Raw genomic sequence first — 13948 nt, 5'->3', positions numbered from 1 at the left:
TAGTTATGACAGGTCTTCGTATTTACAGCCATCACAGCATCCCTGCAGTCACGTGATCATGATTTGCAACCTTCCTTGCTGGCTTATGACAAACAAAGCCAATGAGGAAGTTGCAAGTCACGGTGTAATGGTATGTGAGAAAGACCTTGAGAAATGGGGGGGAAAGATGCTGCCTAGGGATGGTCAGATAAGAGAGGGCATAGCCCGCAGCTATATAATGGACAGAGAAAGAGGCTCAGAAAAGACCCTCCCTAACTTCTCAAGCTGTAAAGGAGACAGTGGGAGATTTGTACTTTCAGACATGCAAGATTCTGTTAATGTAGCTTTACAATTAAGTAAAATTAACTCATCTGGTTGTGTTTCCTGTCTGGTCTACTTGGGAAGGCAGACATGCAGTCACATGAGGTCCTTGCTTAACGATGGCAACCAGGACTGCCAGAACTGCTACTGCTAAGCGGAGCAGTCATGTGGTTTTTCGACTTAGGAAAATGTCACTTAACAATGGAGTTTCCGATCCCAGTTAGTGTTGTTAAGCAAGGACTAGCTGTAAAGAAACTGTTCTAAAGAATGTTCAAGAGAGCTAACAAAATTAGAACAAAAAAGGCTTGTAAATATTTCAACAACTTAATGCTTTGTTTTCTTAATTTCCACAACAGAAGGCAAGTACCTCATAAGGAGGCTGCTTATTATTTATTGGTTTTATTTTATAGCCCAGCTTTTGTATAGGAGCTCAAGTCAGTATATATTGTACTTCTCCCTATTTTTCCCCACAATAACAAACCTGTGAGGTAGGCTCAGCTAAGAAAGAGTGACTGACCCAAAGTTATCCAGTTAGAAGTCCACTGTTTCCCAATGTTGTTATCCACCAGGGTCTGTGACTCTCTCTATCCTATAAGGCAAGCTGTTTATTTCTGCATTTTCCTAAAAGAACCTGTCACAGCTGGATCAAAGACACAAATTAAATATTGGACATAAGGCACTGGAAATAATAAAACTATCATATTCAAGTATGGAATGTTATTCAATAGAAATACTGGCCCAGAGAGAAAGCAAATCTTGAAACATGAAAAATGAGGAGATCCTCTCTAACTAAATAATTGTCTGCAAAAAAAATATAAAACCAGTTATATAATATACTGTTTAAAAGTATAAGACATTATGAAATGCAGTGAATAAACCCCAAAAATGTACTGAACAGTGCATTGTAAAATATCCTACTATAAATGTGCATCATTTCAGAAACAAGCAGGAATTAGTAAATGTTTTTTTACATTTTTTCCATAGCAAAAACTTCCAAAGTGATTATGAAATTTGTATCTAATTATTCATTTTTCTTTAGATTCATGGTTTGAGTTATACTTAAAAGAATTTCATTAAGAATGTTAAAAATCTTTTATATCCTGACATTTACTTTATCAATATCACTAATATAAACTCTCACATTATCACATTCCTCAAAACTAGGAAGTATTAAATGAAGTCTAGCTTGCTAGCCACAGGCTGAGGACGCACTTAGCTCATCCAACATTCTAACATGATTTACAAAATTGTTATCATATTATTAATTACTTATATAGCACATTACAGTCTTTATTCATAATTACAATCACATTAACATAGAGTTGATAGCTTTATTTCCACAACAGCTAATTTATTATTTATTTAACCGTGGTTTACTGAACTGATCGAACTGCATGGGTTTACACAACATACTTAGCTACACATGAGCCAACCACATTTAACTTTAGTATATTGTGCAAACCTCGACTGTATATTCATACATAAATAGAGAATTATAGATTGCAGCCTTAGGAATTGTCTAGAAAGAAGAAATTACAGACATTTAGGGCAACTAATTTAACTCCTTAAAACCCCTATCCCTCAAAAAACGGCCCCAGCTTCATTCACTTTTGGAGCATAATTACCAGCATGTTGTGCAAAACCTGGTATGGCCCCTCAGGAGGTGGAAGCTGTGCACCCTGCTATATACCAAGAAATTAACTCAGAGAAATCATCATTCTGAAATTCTAGACTGCATTAGGTCATTTAAAATGAGCCATAAACTTTGAATTCACTAGAACGTTGTCAGAAAGTAGAAATGAAGAATAGAGCATTCTATTCTAATCTATGAAGTGGCCACATACACACATACTATTAATCTGACAGTGATACTGTACTAAATTACCAAAATGCACTTGTTCGCAATGCAAGTAGGCTTGTCAGGCTGAGCATTTGATTCCTCTGGACTATTTAGAAAGTGATGATTGAAAAAACTGAAAAATGTTGGTCTATAACTCTTCAATTGAATAAACAGAATTAAATCTTTATATGGAGAAAAATAGAAACAGTAGTTGCATGCACTTCACTAATTTTTCATTGAAATGTCAGCCTGTATAAATCAAGCTACATTTGCAACAATACACATGAAAATCTTACCCATCTCTTCCTTTACTGACAATTTTTACTTCAAAGTAATATATTCCACAAGCAGCAGGTATGGGGTGAGTGGCGCGAACAGAAGCAGCATCTTTTGGAGTTTTCCCATGGCCTGAAAAATACATTAAAATATATTTCAGAAATTGAAGACCGTGTGTTCATTAATAAAACAGCTACAAAATCAAGTATATGTGAGAGGCTAAAAATTTGATTTTCCTAATGGTATCTTCCATCAAATAATACCATCTATTGGGACCCCAGAAGCATGCCTTCAGTTCAGCAGTGCCTGCCCTCTGGAATGAGGTTCCTCTGAGATGCCCCCACTATGCTGGTGTTTTGAAGAGCCTTTGCCCAGGCCTTTGGCGAGAGTGAGTGAAGCCCCCTTTGGATTGTATAGGTTTTTTGTTCTCTTTTGTTCCTGTCTAATTCCTGCCATCTTTCCCATCTTTTATTCTTGCCTGTTGTATTTTTTTTTCTTGATTTTAATGTTTTTAATTGTGAATTGCCCAGAGTAGTTGGGAGTTGGCTGCCATATAAATTTAATAAATCATCATCATCTTCATCATCATTTTCACTAGAAAACAAGGAAAGATCCATTTGTAAAACAAATCATATCAAAATAATGATTTACAACTATCCCCTTGTACCTGGAGCAATTTACAATGAGTTTAGCATTGCATTATGTATTAGTTTCTTTAAAGCAAAGAACATACTCAGAATATTTTACTACTACTATGTAACTAAGTACTATTTTTGTTTTATTCTCCAGAAAAAGACATCTGCTCTTAGTATTCAATAAAAAAGAAAAAATAATCTCTCAAAGCAGTAAATAAGATTAATCATGGCTAAATATTTTTGCAGATATAAGATTATTTAGATAGCTGCATATGATTTGAAACCGATGATTACATTTGAAATGACTGTACATACATTTCTACATGTATCTCCTCTTGTATTGCCTGACTGGTGCTTTTTGAAGTGCTTGTCTCCTTATAAAGAGATTGCTAGTCTTACACTGCTTAGAAGGTTGATTTAAGCTGGGTAAAAGAGCTGAGTTCCGCCAACTGTATATTGCTGCTTCTGGTACCACTGTATGCATTACAGGTTTTCCATTGCTTCTACCAACAAAAGGTTCAGGTGGCTGTACTTTTATGATGCTGATGGTGGGGGATGCAACACCATTTTGCCCAATTCATTCTGGCTCCATAGCTACTTCTGGATGCTCACATGCCAGCACTGACCTTCCCTTGCAGCACTAGGTGAAGATGGAGTTCTTGTTATTGATTGTTCCCTCCTGCTTCATCCTATGCTCCTCTTTCATGCGTGCAACTTGTCAGGGCTAATTTTAGACACAGGTTTAGCTTTCTTTCATAAGAGTGCTAGATCTGTATTCAGAAGTAATCTGTTGAGAGGGTCCAATGCCACTGCACCTGAGATCTGTTAGTTGCAGAACTTGACAAATAGCTAAACCATCCAAGCACTTGCCTAAACTTGCTCGATCCCATTCTAACCACTACCTTCACATCAGGGAAAGTGAATGATAACTGTTTCCTGCTGGCAGGTGACATTTGGTGGAAGGAGAAATGAATCTAGTGGAATCCACCAATCACTTTTCTTAATTTGTACTGCTTTAAAACAATAAGTATAGTACCAACTGCCAGAATAGGGACTGCAAATTTTATACCAACATTATTTTCTGTTGGCACAGGTAGTCTTTGCCCTATGGATAAATTACAAATGTACTTCCTCCTTTTCTTGGAGCAGATTAACAGTTTTAAAAAGTTAAATCAAAGTAAAAGTTAATGCTGAGTTAAATGCTTATGCAGACAATCATATTGCTGCTAAGAAAACAAAAGATAGCAAACAGCCCATTAAAATACAGGGTTGAAGAGCAACATTCAATTCAGAGTTTTTGAGCAAGAGAAAGAGCAGGAAAAAAAAGTAACAATGCTATTCCATTCATATCCATATGCAGCTTGGGTTAAGCAGTAACATATATTTTTAATTTGTAATTACACTATAAAATGATAATAAGAAACAAGGCTATACTATTAGTTCAATGTAAGTTAATGCTCAGCTGGGATGGTTTTAATCAGCAGCACTTGGATTTCACCTATCTGAAAATTAGTGCAGACACTTATAGAAAATAGTTTGTGTGTTCCAATATAATCCTATTGCTGTAGAATATGCTTGAAGAATCACTGCTAAGAAATTCATTCAAGTAACTGTTTGAGGGAAAAAACCACAGTATACCATTTTTTCCTCTCCACAATAACAAAGTTTGCTGTGGCACATCTATATATCAGTTACAAACTTTCATTTGAATCTAAAGTTTAATGGAACATCCATTATAGTTTAAAAATGCTAAATTTATATAGCTAGTATCAAAACTATTAAATGTATTATTCAGCTTATTCAGAACTTCAGGTAAAATACACAATGTCTTTCTTTCCTGAGTAAGTGCCTTCGTTTTCTAGTTTTTTAGTCACTGCACAGATTTTCTACTTTTTCTACTGTCTTTTATTACATGTTGTTTGACACTACTAGATTATGTAGCTTATACAGCAAAGCTACTATCTGCATGAAGAATTGTTCTTTACATTTGAGAATTTTACCTAAGACTGAGAAAAGATGCACTCTCCAATTGTCTCTTTAGGTCTTATACACTGTTTGAACTGAAATAGTTTCTCTCCGTGTATACTTTTTCTGAGATAAATTTCAAACGGTATCAATACAGCCAAATCTTCAATATTCTTCTCTTTACATATCTTCAGCTAACTAAATATATGTTTGAATTACCATAATTGCTAATGAATCATAGTTGTTATGAATAATGAATTATGTAGTTTTATTTCTTTTTCTGAATAGGTAAAGTTAGCTCAATCCAAATTTTCTGAAGTGGAACTATTTTTGTGCATTGCAGTAAAAGAAAAAAAAGAAGCAACTATTATACTTTTACATTAAGCCAAACTACATTTACTTGTTAACAAACTATCACACAAAAAAGAAGTACAATACAAAATAAAATACATGAGGATTATGGAATAGCTACAAATTATTCTCAAAGTATAATGTATCTCCTGATTAACAATGTAAATCATAATAAGCTTATTAACTCAAAGCCAACCAAAAATCCATAGGAAGTTAATTACTGCATTTCAGACATAGCAGTACATAAACCATGGTTAGCCTAACAAGAACAAGTTTAGTCTCTATGCTCCCCCTTGCTACCACCTCATCCTTCAGCAAGGCTGCAAGGAGTTCAAAAGCATCCATTTCTATTTCAGTTTATCTGCAGTTTCAGGGCCGCAACTGGGGGGGGGACAAGCGGGGCATTGCCCCAGATGCTGCACTGGGGGGGGGGGCACCAAAATGGGCATGGAATCCATGTTTGTCCTGGGTGACACAGACCCTAGTTGCGGGCCTGTGCAGTTTAGCATGTCTCCCAAATTTTACAGTTTGATAATTATGGTTAGTGGGCATAGCTTTATAATACGCTGAAGTTAGCCTATTTCTAACCATGACTAAGATAAATCAAAGCTGATCTGGCTTTTGATGACATGAAGAGTTGCAGTTAATAAAAATAGAAGCAATGGCTTCTAAAGTCCTTCTCATAGCCACAAGGAGAAGCATGCAAGGCTAAGGAAAGAAAATCATTCTCATATTGCTCAGCGATAATTTAGTACTTTAGCTTTATCTCTGAACCATTAAATTGTTACATATTTCCTATATAGACTACAGCACTACCATACAACACACAAAAGATAGTCATCCTAAGAAAAACTTGGCTTGGAAAACTCCAAACTTCTAGTTATCTAAATCTTTATGCTTGGACTTAAAAATATTATTTCACTCTGTAGGAATTCAGTATCAAAACAAGGAAACTTCTTCCAGTTCTTAGAGGGAATGTCAGACTATCAGTACACTGTACCACCTTTTGTGGAAGATGCATGCTCATTTCCAAATACTGAGAACTTGGTACTTGCTATGTACTAAGAAGCAAATCAGAAAACTACATAATAGAGTCTGATTTGTTTCCATTTGCCTACTTTCTAGGCAAAGTGCTGTTTGTTTGTTTGTTTGTTTGTTTAGAGAGACAGACAGACACACAATTTTATATTCTGTGAATACCAACTAGTCAGGTCCTTTCTGTATACAATTTTAACAAAGCCTGTGTTTTTTAAATCCAAAAGGTAACTTTAGAACAATAGACAAGTCTTCTACAATGTGCAATTAGTAACCAGTTGCCTCCTCTTTCATCTTGCTTCATTTAACTATATCTTGCTTTCCTATTCCATTTTTAGATGAATGTATGTATGTGTGTGTGTGTGTTTGTGTGTGTGTGTAATGCAGAAGGAAACATGAACTGTCCCAAATGATTTCAGCACAACAGAAAATACAGCTTCTTTTGTACATCAGTTTTTACCTCTTTACTTCCTGATATTAATATCAGAAGAAGGAAGATAAATTCAACACATAATAGAAACCAAATCTGAAGGAATTAAATTTTCATTAGCCAATATTGAGGCTAATGTCCACCATCATGCAGGGTGAATTCACAAAAACTAACAATGGTTTTCTAATATTTTTTCTTCATTTTTTACATGCTTAACAGTTTTACATTTATTCTTCTAACTTCTGCTGACCTTTACTCTCTTGCTAAACAAACACATTTCTTGCCCTAACCGGTTATTTTTAATTGGACACATCACACTGACTGACTTGCTTTCTCCTCCCCTGACCCCAAGTTGTTATTCTACAAGGGAAATGATCAGCTTTAGAAAATGACAGTTTATATACCCATTCTCCTCTCATCACCCCCAACCCAAAAGTAAAGGATCATCCAAGCGTCCCTATATTTGGAGGGTGAAAAAATGAAGCTGAGAGGGAAGCTACTTGGCTTCCTAACTTTTTCACAGAGGACCCAATGAGATTTGTTTCCTGTTGTTCTATTTTTTAACACTTCTCCTCCCCCATATTGATTTCTTCTAAAAGTGATGCTTCCTCCCCAATGAGGAAAAAAAATGTTGGTCAGGACAGGGGTTTAGAGATGGAGCATCTGGTTTAAAAACAGGTAATCCCAGGCCTAGTTTCTAAAAGAACAGGCCAGATTGCTCATAATCCTGTTCAAAGGAATGAAGTTATGGAAAGTGGAGGTAGATGGGGGCAGAAAGAAAAAAAAAAGAGACCAGAAAAACAAAAGGCATCAAGAACGGGGTTGATTGTAGGAAAAGAGAAAGAATATGCCATTCGATCTATTGGAAAGTGGACAGTTGAGAGTGGTGGCGTCAGTATTGTCTGCTTAAGGTGGAAGCAAAAAATGATGCTTTAAGAAGTGGGGTATAGTCCATTCACACCAGTGGGTGCAAGTGGGTGCAAGTGGGTTGGGAGGGCAGTCAATTCTACTGTAGTCCTGGGAGGGCTTTGCTGGCAGAACTGGGGTGGTGTTTTGGGAACAAGGGTCGACCAGGAAATATTCGGGTTGGGGTTTCACTCTCTAGATAGTGGAAAAGATAGACAACCCTTCGGACTCTTGCGGGAGCTGTTGACCATCCTGTCACAACCTGCTTGGCTGCCTGGGCGTCTCTGCCGAAGGAAGGCCGGGGAAAGAAGCGGGCTGGCCTCGGCCTTGTCTGTCGCCCCTTTTTTCCTCTCACCTTTGTAGTGGACGCGCAGATTGTTCTGTGAGAGGCCGATGTAGCTGAATTTGTCTTTCGGGCTCCAAGACCGAGGGAGTGGGGTTTCCTGCTCGTCCACGGCCGGGTAGAGCCTCTTAAGGCGCCGCTTGAGTTCCTTCTCTTGCTCGTTGAGGGCTGGATCGCCGCAGTGAGGGAAAGGGGCCGGGGCGCTACTGCCGCTCCCGGCAGACATGGGCCCAGCTGAGGAGACAGCGGAGACTGTTGTTGTTGCCGCCGCCGTCGCCGCCACAGCGGGCGGAGGAGGGGGAGGCGGAGGGGCCGAAGTGGCCGGCGGTGGTGGCGGCGGCGGAGGGTGAAGGAGAAGCGCGGCCGAGGCCGGCGAGGGAGTCGGGTTGCTCGGTGGTAGAGGAGCCGTCGCCGGCAGTTGCTGTGGCTGCTGCCCGGACATGCCGGCCTCGTCCCTCTCGAAGGAAGCGAAGGCTTAGAACGGGGGTTTATGCGAGCAGCTCTCACCGGAGTGACAGTCCGAGATGCGGAGAGCTGGGGAGCCACACACTGGGGGGTGGGGGAGGCGGAGGAGTCGGCTCGGCTGAGGAAGCTCGCGCGACTACGAGAAAGGGATTGGAAACGACGAAGGTGATGACGAGCGGGGGTGCGCGCGCGCGCGCGCGCGCGTGTGTGCAGGCGCGTGCGGGGAGGCGGGCGAGTTGCCCGGCCTTGAGTTCGGGGGCCTGCGCGCGCGCGTGACGCGAAGGGGAGAGGGAGTCGAGAGCTCTGGCCGCGAACCTCCTTGCTGCTGCTGCCGCTGCCGCTGCCGCCGCGGGTGTTACTCCTAACTCAGCAGCGGCAACCGCCGCCGCTGCCGCCGCAGAACGTCCTCTTCAATCAGCTGAGCGGCGTGGCAACGCCAGGAGCCGAGGGGAGGCGCTTGCCTGCCAGTGACATGGAGTGCGTGAGGGGACGACAGCGAGGGTCGTGCTGGTTGCCTCACTCGCGAGAGGGGGCGGGCGAAAGGAACGAGGAAGTGGGCTGGCGGGGCTGGAGCTGCAGATGGCCCAGGCGGCGACCTGCAGGGCAGACCGGCTACCTCGCCCCGCGGTGTCGCACAACAGGACTATTTCCGCTCCTTGCCATTTAAGAGTTGTCCACAGGACAGGGAGTGGGAGGCTGCGACGTAACCAGGAAGAAAATATATTCAGGGTAGAGTCTGTCTTATCTCAGTATATCTTAGATTTTGTAAAACGAAGCAAGTATATAATTCCTATTACTGGCCCCGTTTTTATTTATTTATTTTTACGCGCGCGCGTGCACACGCACACCCCCCAGACGAGTAAGGGATTTCTCTGTCTCCTTGCTGCCATTCAGTGGCCATCCGAATTTTTGCAGGCCAGATCAGGTAGCTCTATAGGTATAGCCTTAATTTAATGTCTACTTCAGTTACTCAGTTACAGTTGACATTGTGTCCAGCAATAGGAACTGGAGGCTTGCCTTTCCCTCACCCTGACAGTTAAAGGACAGCCATCCCCATTGTTGGATCCTTGTGGAAATACAACTTGGAATAAATAGTAGGTGCTATTTTGAGTAAAATTAAATATGCTGATCAGTGTCACTGCCGAATAGAAGTTAATTTATTATCTTAACATGCTGAGTTCAGTAGGAGGACTCCCCAATGGATAGAATGACAGTGAACATGTATAGAATTAAAAACAAAAGGAAAAAAATGTGCTGGATGAGACTGCTGGCCTTTCTAGTGTTGTACTCTCAAAGCAGCTGACTTTGGGAAGCCCAGAAACAACAGAATTGGAGCTGGCACTTGGTCACTGACTCTACCCTCCTGTTCTGTGAGGGAATCCAAATAAGCATCCCCAAGAGTTGGCTTTCCAGCTTCTGCTTAAACACATTTAATGAAGAAAAGCCCATTTCCTCTCTCAATAATTGATTCCATGTCACATTTCTCTTACCATTAAGTAAAATTAAGTATAACATAAATACATGTCCATTTTCATGGATATACTGTGCAAAGTATTTTTATGAGGACAAGTACATGTACATTAAAGCAGCCTTAAAATAAATACAAACAAATCATCTATCACATAGATTTATTTAATGAAAATTGGTACTTAGATAATAACTCAGGAATGTCAGAAAATTATAGTATTTTTAACACAATAGGTTATAAACTAAATGTAAAGGCACATAATATTGGGTAGTCTGGATTTAATCAGTGACTGGATAGAATGCTATGTGAAAGTCCTTTAGATCGTTAGTTTGAATTTGGCAGAATAAAAATGTAATACATATAAGAAATACAGTCTTAATATAATAAATGGTGATATCATCAAACAATTGTATTTAAACCTTCTTTTAAAAGAATGAGGCACCTTCATAAAACAGAGAAAAGAAAATGGAGTCATACCTGCATCTGGCTTTGTTAACTAGTCAGTATTTTATTTTCCTAATCAAACATATTGTCTATGGTTCAGGGACATTATATGCAGATATACCTGAACCATGGAAGGCTGACTTTCATGTGAATAATTTCTGACAGTATATCAGCAAATCAGTATTCTTGACTACTATCTCTGTCTTAGGTCTCAGCCTGTTTTAAAACAATTACCTTTTCCTGCAAGACCAGTTGCTTTTCTAGCCATTGCTTAGTACACAGTAAATTAGCTGATTTAATCTCATTAGCAAAAGATTCTCAGGACTATTATCGTGATGTTTTATTTAAAATTTGGGAGGAATACAAATTTAGTCCATTATATGGAGTTCAGTATAAAGCACTAATCATTTTTGGTGGTTTTGTTTATAAATGCAGTAGATGTACGGGTTATTTCTAAAAACAAATGCAGTCCCTTACTTATGAGTAATAGAGAAGCATGTTTTCCAGGTGCTGCAAATTGAGCCTGCTTTCTGCAGTTAAAAAACATAATCTACTTACTTAGATTCTTGGTTTTCATTACATGTTAGTGAAGGAAAACTCCTGACCCATGTACATATACTATTAAGTCATAGTATATGTACATATATACTATGTCATAGTTGCTATATGTTATGCTAGAATTATTACTTCACAGAATTTTGCTCTGTACTGGTAAACTCTTGCACAGCCATCTAACTTTCTGGAAGGTCCTTTGTAGCTAACTCCATAACTAGAGCCTGGAATCCCTTTCAGATATGGATGTGTTTGTGTAGAATAGCAGAATTAACTATATTCCTAATGTTGATTTGCCAGTTGCATGGGTAAATTGAGATGTCGTACAACTTTTGTGTTATTTTACACTGATTTTCAAACTTTCAGATCAAAGGTATGAGAAATCTAGAATGGTGGAACATATAAGACATCTAAGTTTAAATACTTTTTCGAACTTAGAACTGTGTTTGGCCTTGAGTGGCATGCAAACAGTAGGATAAAATGCAATTTCTTTTAAATCAAATTAATTAAATATAATTTCTGATATTTTTATAACATTAAAATTTCTGACATTTTTATAACATTAAAATTTACAAATTTGCAACCTTTGAAGATTGCATGTTGTACATCGCCTATTTAAGGATTAAAGGCAGATTATAAACACCTTTTCCCCTTATCAGTATCTGTCTCTGCTGCCAGGAGTTACAAACTGTGTGGGACTATGTGGATGAGGAATTCTTATAGATTTTTCCTCTGAAGTGGGCGAGGGAGAATCTGAAGCAGAAGAACCACCTTTTGAATATCCCTGCACAGCTCCTGCTAGCAAATGCTAAGTGCTGGTGTGAGCATTTGCCAAGGACTTGAAATCATTTGCCGGTTATCAGGGTGAGCTTGTCATTCTAAAATTAAGAGGTTCCAATAACCAAAGAAGTTCTGCATCAGTAAAAAGTGATATCTAGGGGCTCTTTTAAAGAAACCAGGTTCCCTCCAAAACATCCCCTCATAAAACTCACCCACATTTCCTGTAAATATAAATATATGTAACATTATATTTTTATAAAATGTATTTTGCCCTTTCTCCAGGAGCTCAAGGCAACCTCCTGTATATGGAGATCTCCCTTCACAACAACCCTGTAGTAAGTTGGGCTAAGAGAGTGTGACTAGCCCAAAGTCACCCAGTGAGTTTCTATCACTAAAGATGGACTTGAACCTGAGCCTCTCCAGTCCTAGTCCAACACTTTTATCACTACCAGACTGGGTCAGTTAGTATTCATTTTGGCAGGAAGAACTAATGTGCTGAGAGTGCCCTGATATGTATTCTGAAGTAACCCTGAAAATGCTTGGAATTCCCACCAAATGACAATTACCTATACAAATTAGGATATTTCACAAGCACAGATGGAACAACAATTCTTATATGTTTTAAGGAATAATTTAGAGGCACAATTGCAAAGCCACATACTACTGAGAAAGCTGAAGGCTCTACTGCAGATCCTGTAGCCACCTTCACAGCTCATAATAAAATCTTGAAGCAGTGGCCAACTTCACAGCTTGGAATTACTTCTAAGTGCATTGAAATGTGTTTATAATGAATGGCACAAAACTGACCTAGCTTTTCAGAAACAAAGTTCACCACATCTTGCATTATAACACTGAGTTTTCAAAATAAAGTTCATCTTCTTGTTTTGTGGGTATCTTTCCCAGTCTCAGCAAATTCCACCCAACATAGCCCTTTAAAAAATATTTATGATTTTTTGACATTTTGAGAATATTTCATATATTTTGATATAAAAATACATTTTGTATAATGCTTGGTTTTTATTTTAATTTAGCATGCCTGGAATTGTCTTCAGGACCTTAAAGGTTATAAATATTGTAGAAATTGGCTTTACCTATCAAAAATCTATACAAGAGGATGAGGAAGTCATATAAAAATAAGTAGAGTGGAAGAGAATAAAATACTACAGCTTAAAAGTAGCATTTTCATTCTATATTTATATGTCTGAAGTTTACAATTTAAATAGTTTTCTAGCATTCCTCATCTTGGTGCCACCCAGATATATAGAACTCCAATTCCCACCACCTTCTGCTGAACTTTTTTGGATAGCACCACACTGGAGAAAATAACAATAGAGAATCTGCTTTAGTAGAGTCACGTAGTTCAATATGTAATAGCTGCTATTATCCCTTCACTGCACAAATACAATGTCAGCTTTATAGCACATAGGGCAACAGCATTGGGTATTTTCATTATTTTCTTTTCTATTCCACTCATATTTTCAGTAAATTGGGACTTGACTATCTTGTCAATAGATCGGGACCTCACAATTACAAGTTGGGGTTTGTAATTATTTGTGCTACATCACTATGCCTTGATTTGATGACAGGCTGTTTGAGAGCTTGGCTTTTACAGCTTAGCTCTGGACAAGTAGAAATTACATGGGAAAGCTAGAAAACTACTATCTTTAGTTTAGAACTCTTTTTCAGATTATAATGGACAGACTGGCTTACACATCATACTAAACTATGGATTATTTAACCACACCATACAAAATAAATCAAAGTTGAGCGGGTTCATATCTTGTGCTAAACTGTAGACTATGGTTTATAAGCCAAATGGCTCAAACAACATGCTGAGATAAAACCATGTTATGATTTAGGCAATGTGTGAATCCAGTATTATAGCATTTGCCACTTACTACTATACACAGGAAAACTCTTAGTCTTTAACAACAGCCTAATAGGGGGACATGTATTTACTTACTTAATTAGGTTTATGTGCTACCCCAGTCCAAGACTCTGAGTAGTTTATATTCCCCTGTTACAAAAAGAAGGTTCAAATCAGAGTGAACAACATAACAATTTATAATTACAGCTGCAGTTGCAGTTACAAAAACTTTGGCATACAAGGAACAAACAGGCATCAGATTAAAAGCTCAGGAGGGGGGCTCATTGTTCA

The 13948-nt window shown here is 38.7% G+C and overlaps 1 protein-coding gene across 1 annotated transcript in view; it reads right to left on the bottom strand.

The window, feature by feature from the left end:
• Positions 1 to 8749, bottom strand: part of RANBP9 (RAN binding protein 9) — a 39589-nt gene extending 30840 nt beyond the window's left edge. Inside the window, exons 1-2 of the mRNA XM_063298936.1 lie at positions 8094 to 8749; positions 2437 to 2548 (exon numbers count right to left, since the gene is read on the bottom strand). Coding sequence (XP_063155006.1) covers positions 2437 to 2548; positions 8094 to 8523 — 542 coding nt within the window. The 5' untranslated portion in view covers positions 8524 to 8749. The remainder of the gene's footprint in view (positions 1 to 2436; positions 2549 to 8093) is intronic.
• Between the last annotated feature and the right edge of the window lie 5199 nt (positions 8750 to 13948).

Source organism: Candoia aspera, chromosome 3 (assembly GCF_035149785.1).
Source record: "Candoia aspera isolate rCanAsp1 chromosome 3, rCanAsp1.hap2, whole genome shotgun sequence".
Taxonomy (NCBI): Eukaryota; Metazoa; Chordata; class Lepidosauria; order Squamata; family Boidae; genus Candoia; species Candoia aspera.
This window is presented reverse-complemented; position numbering and strand designations above follow the sequence as displayed.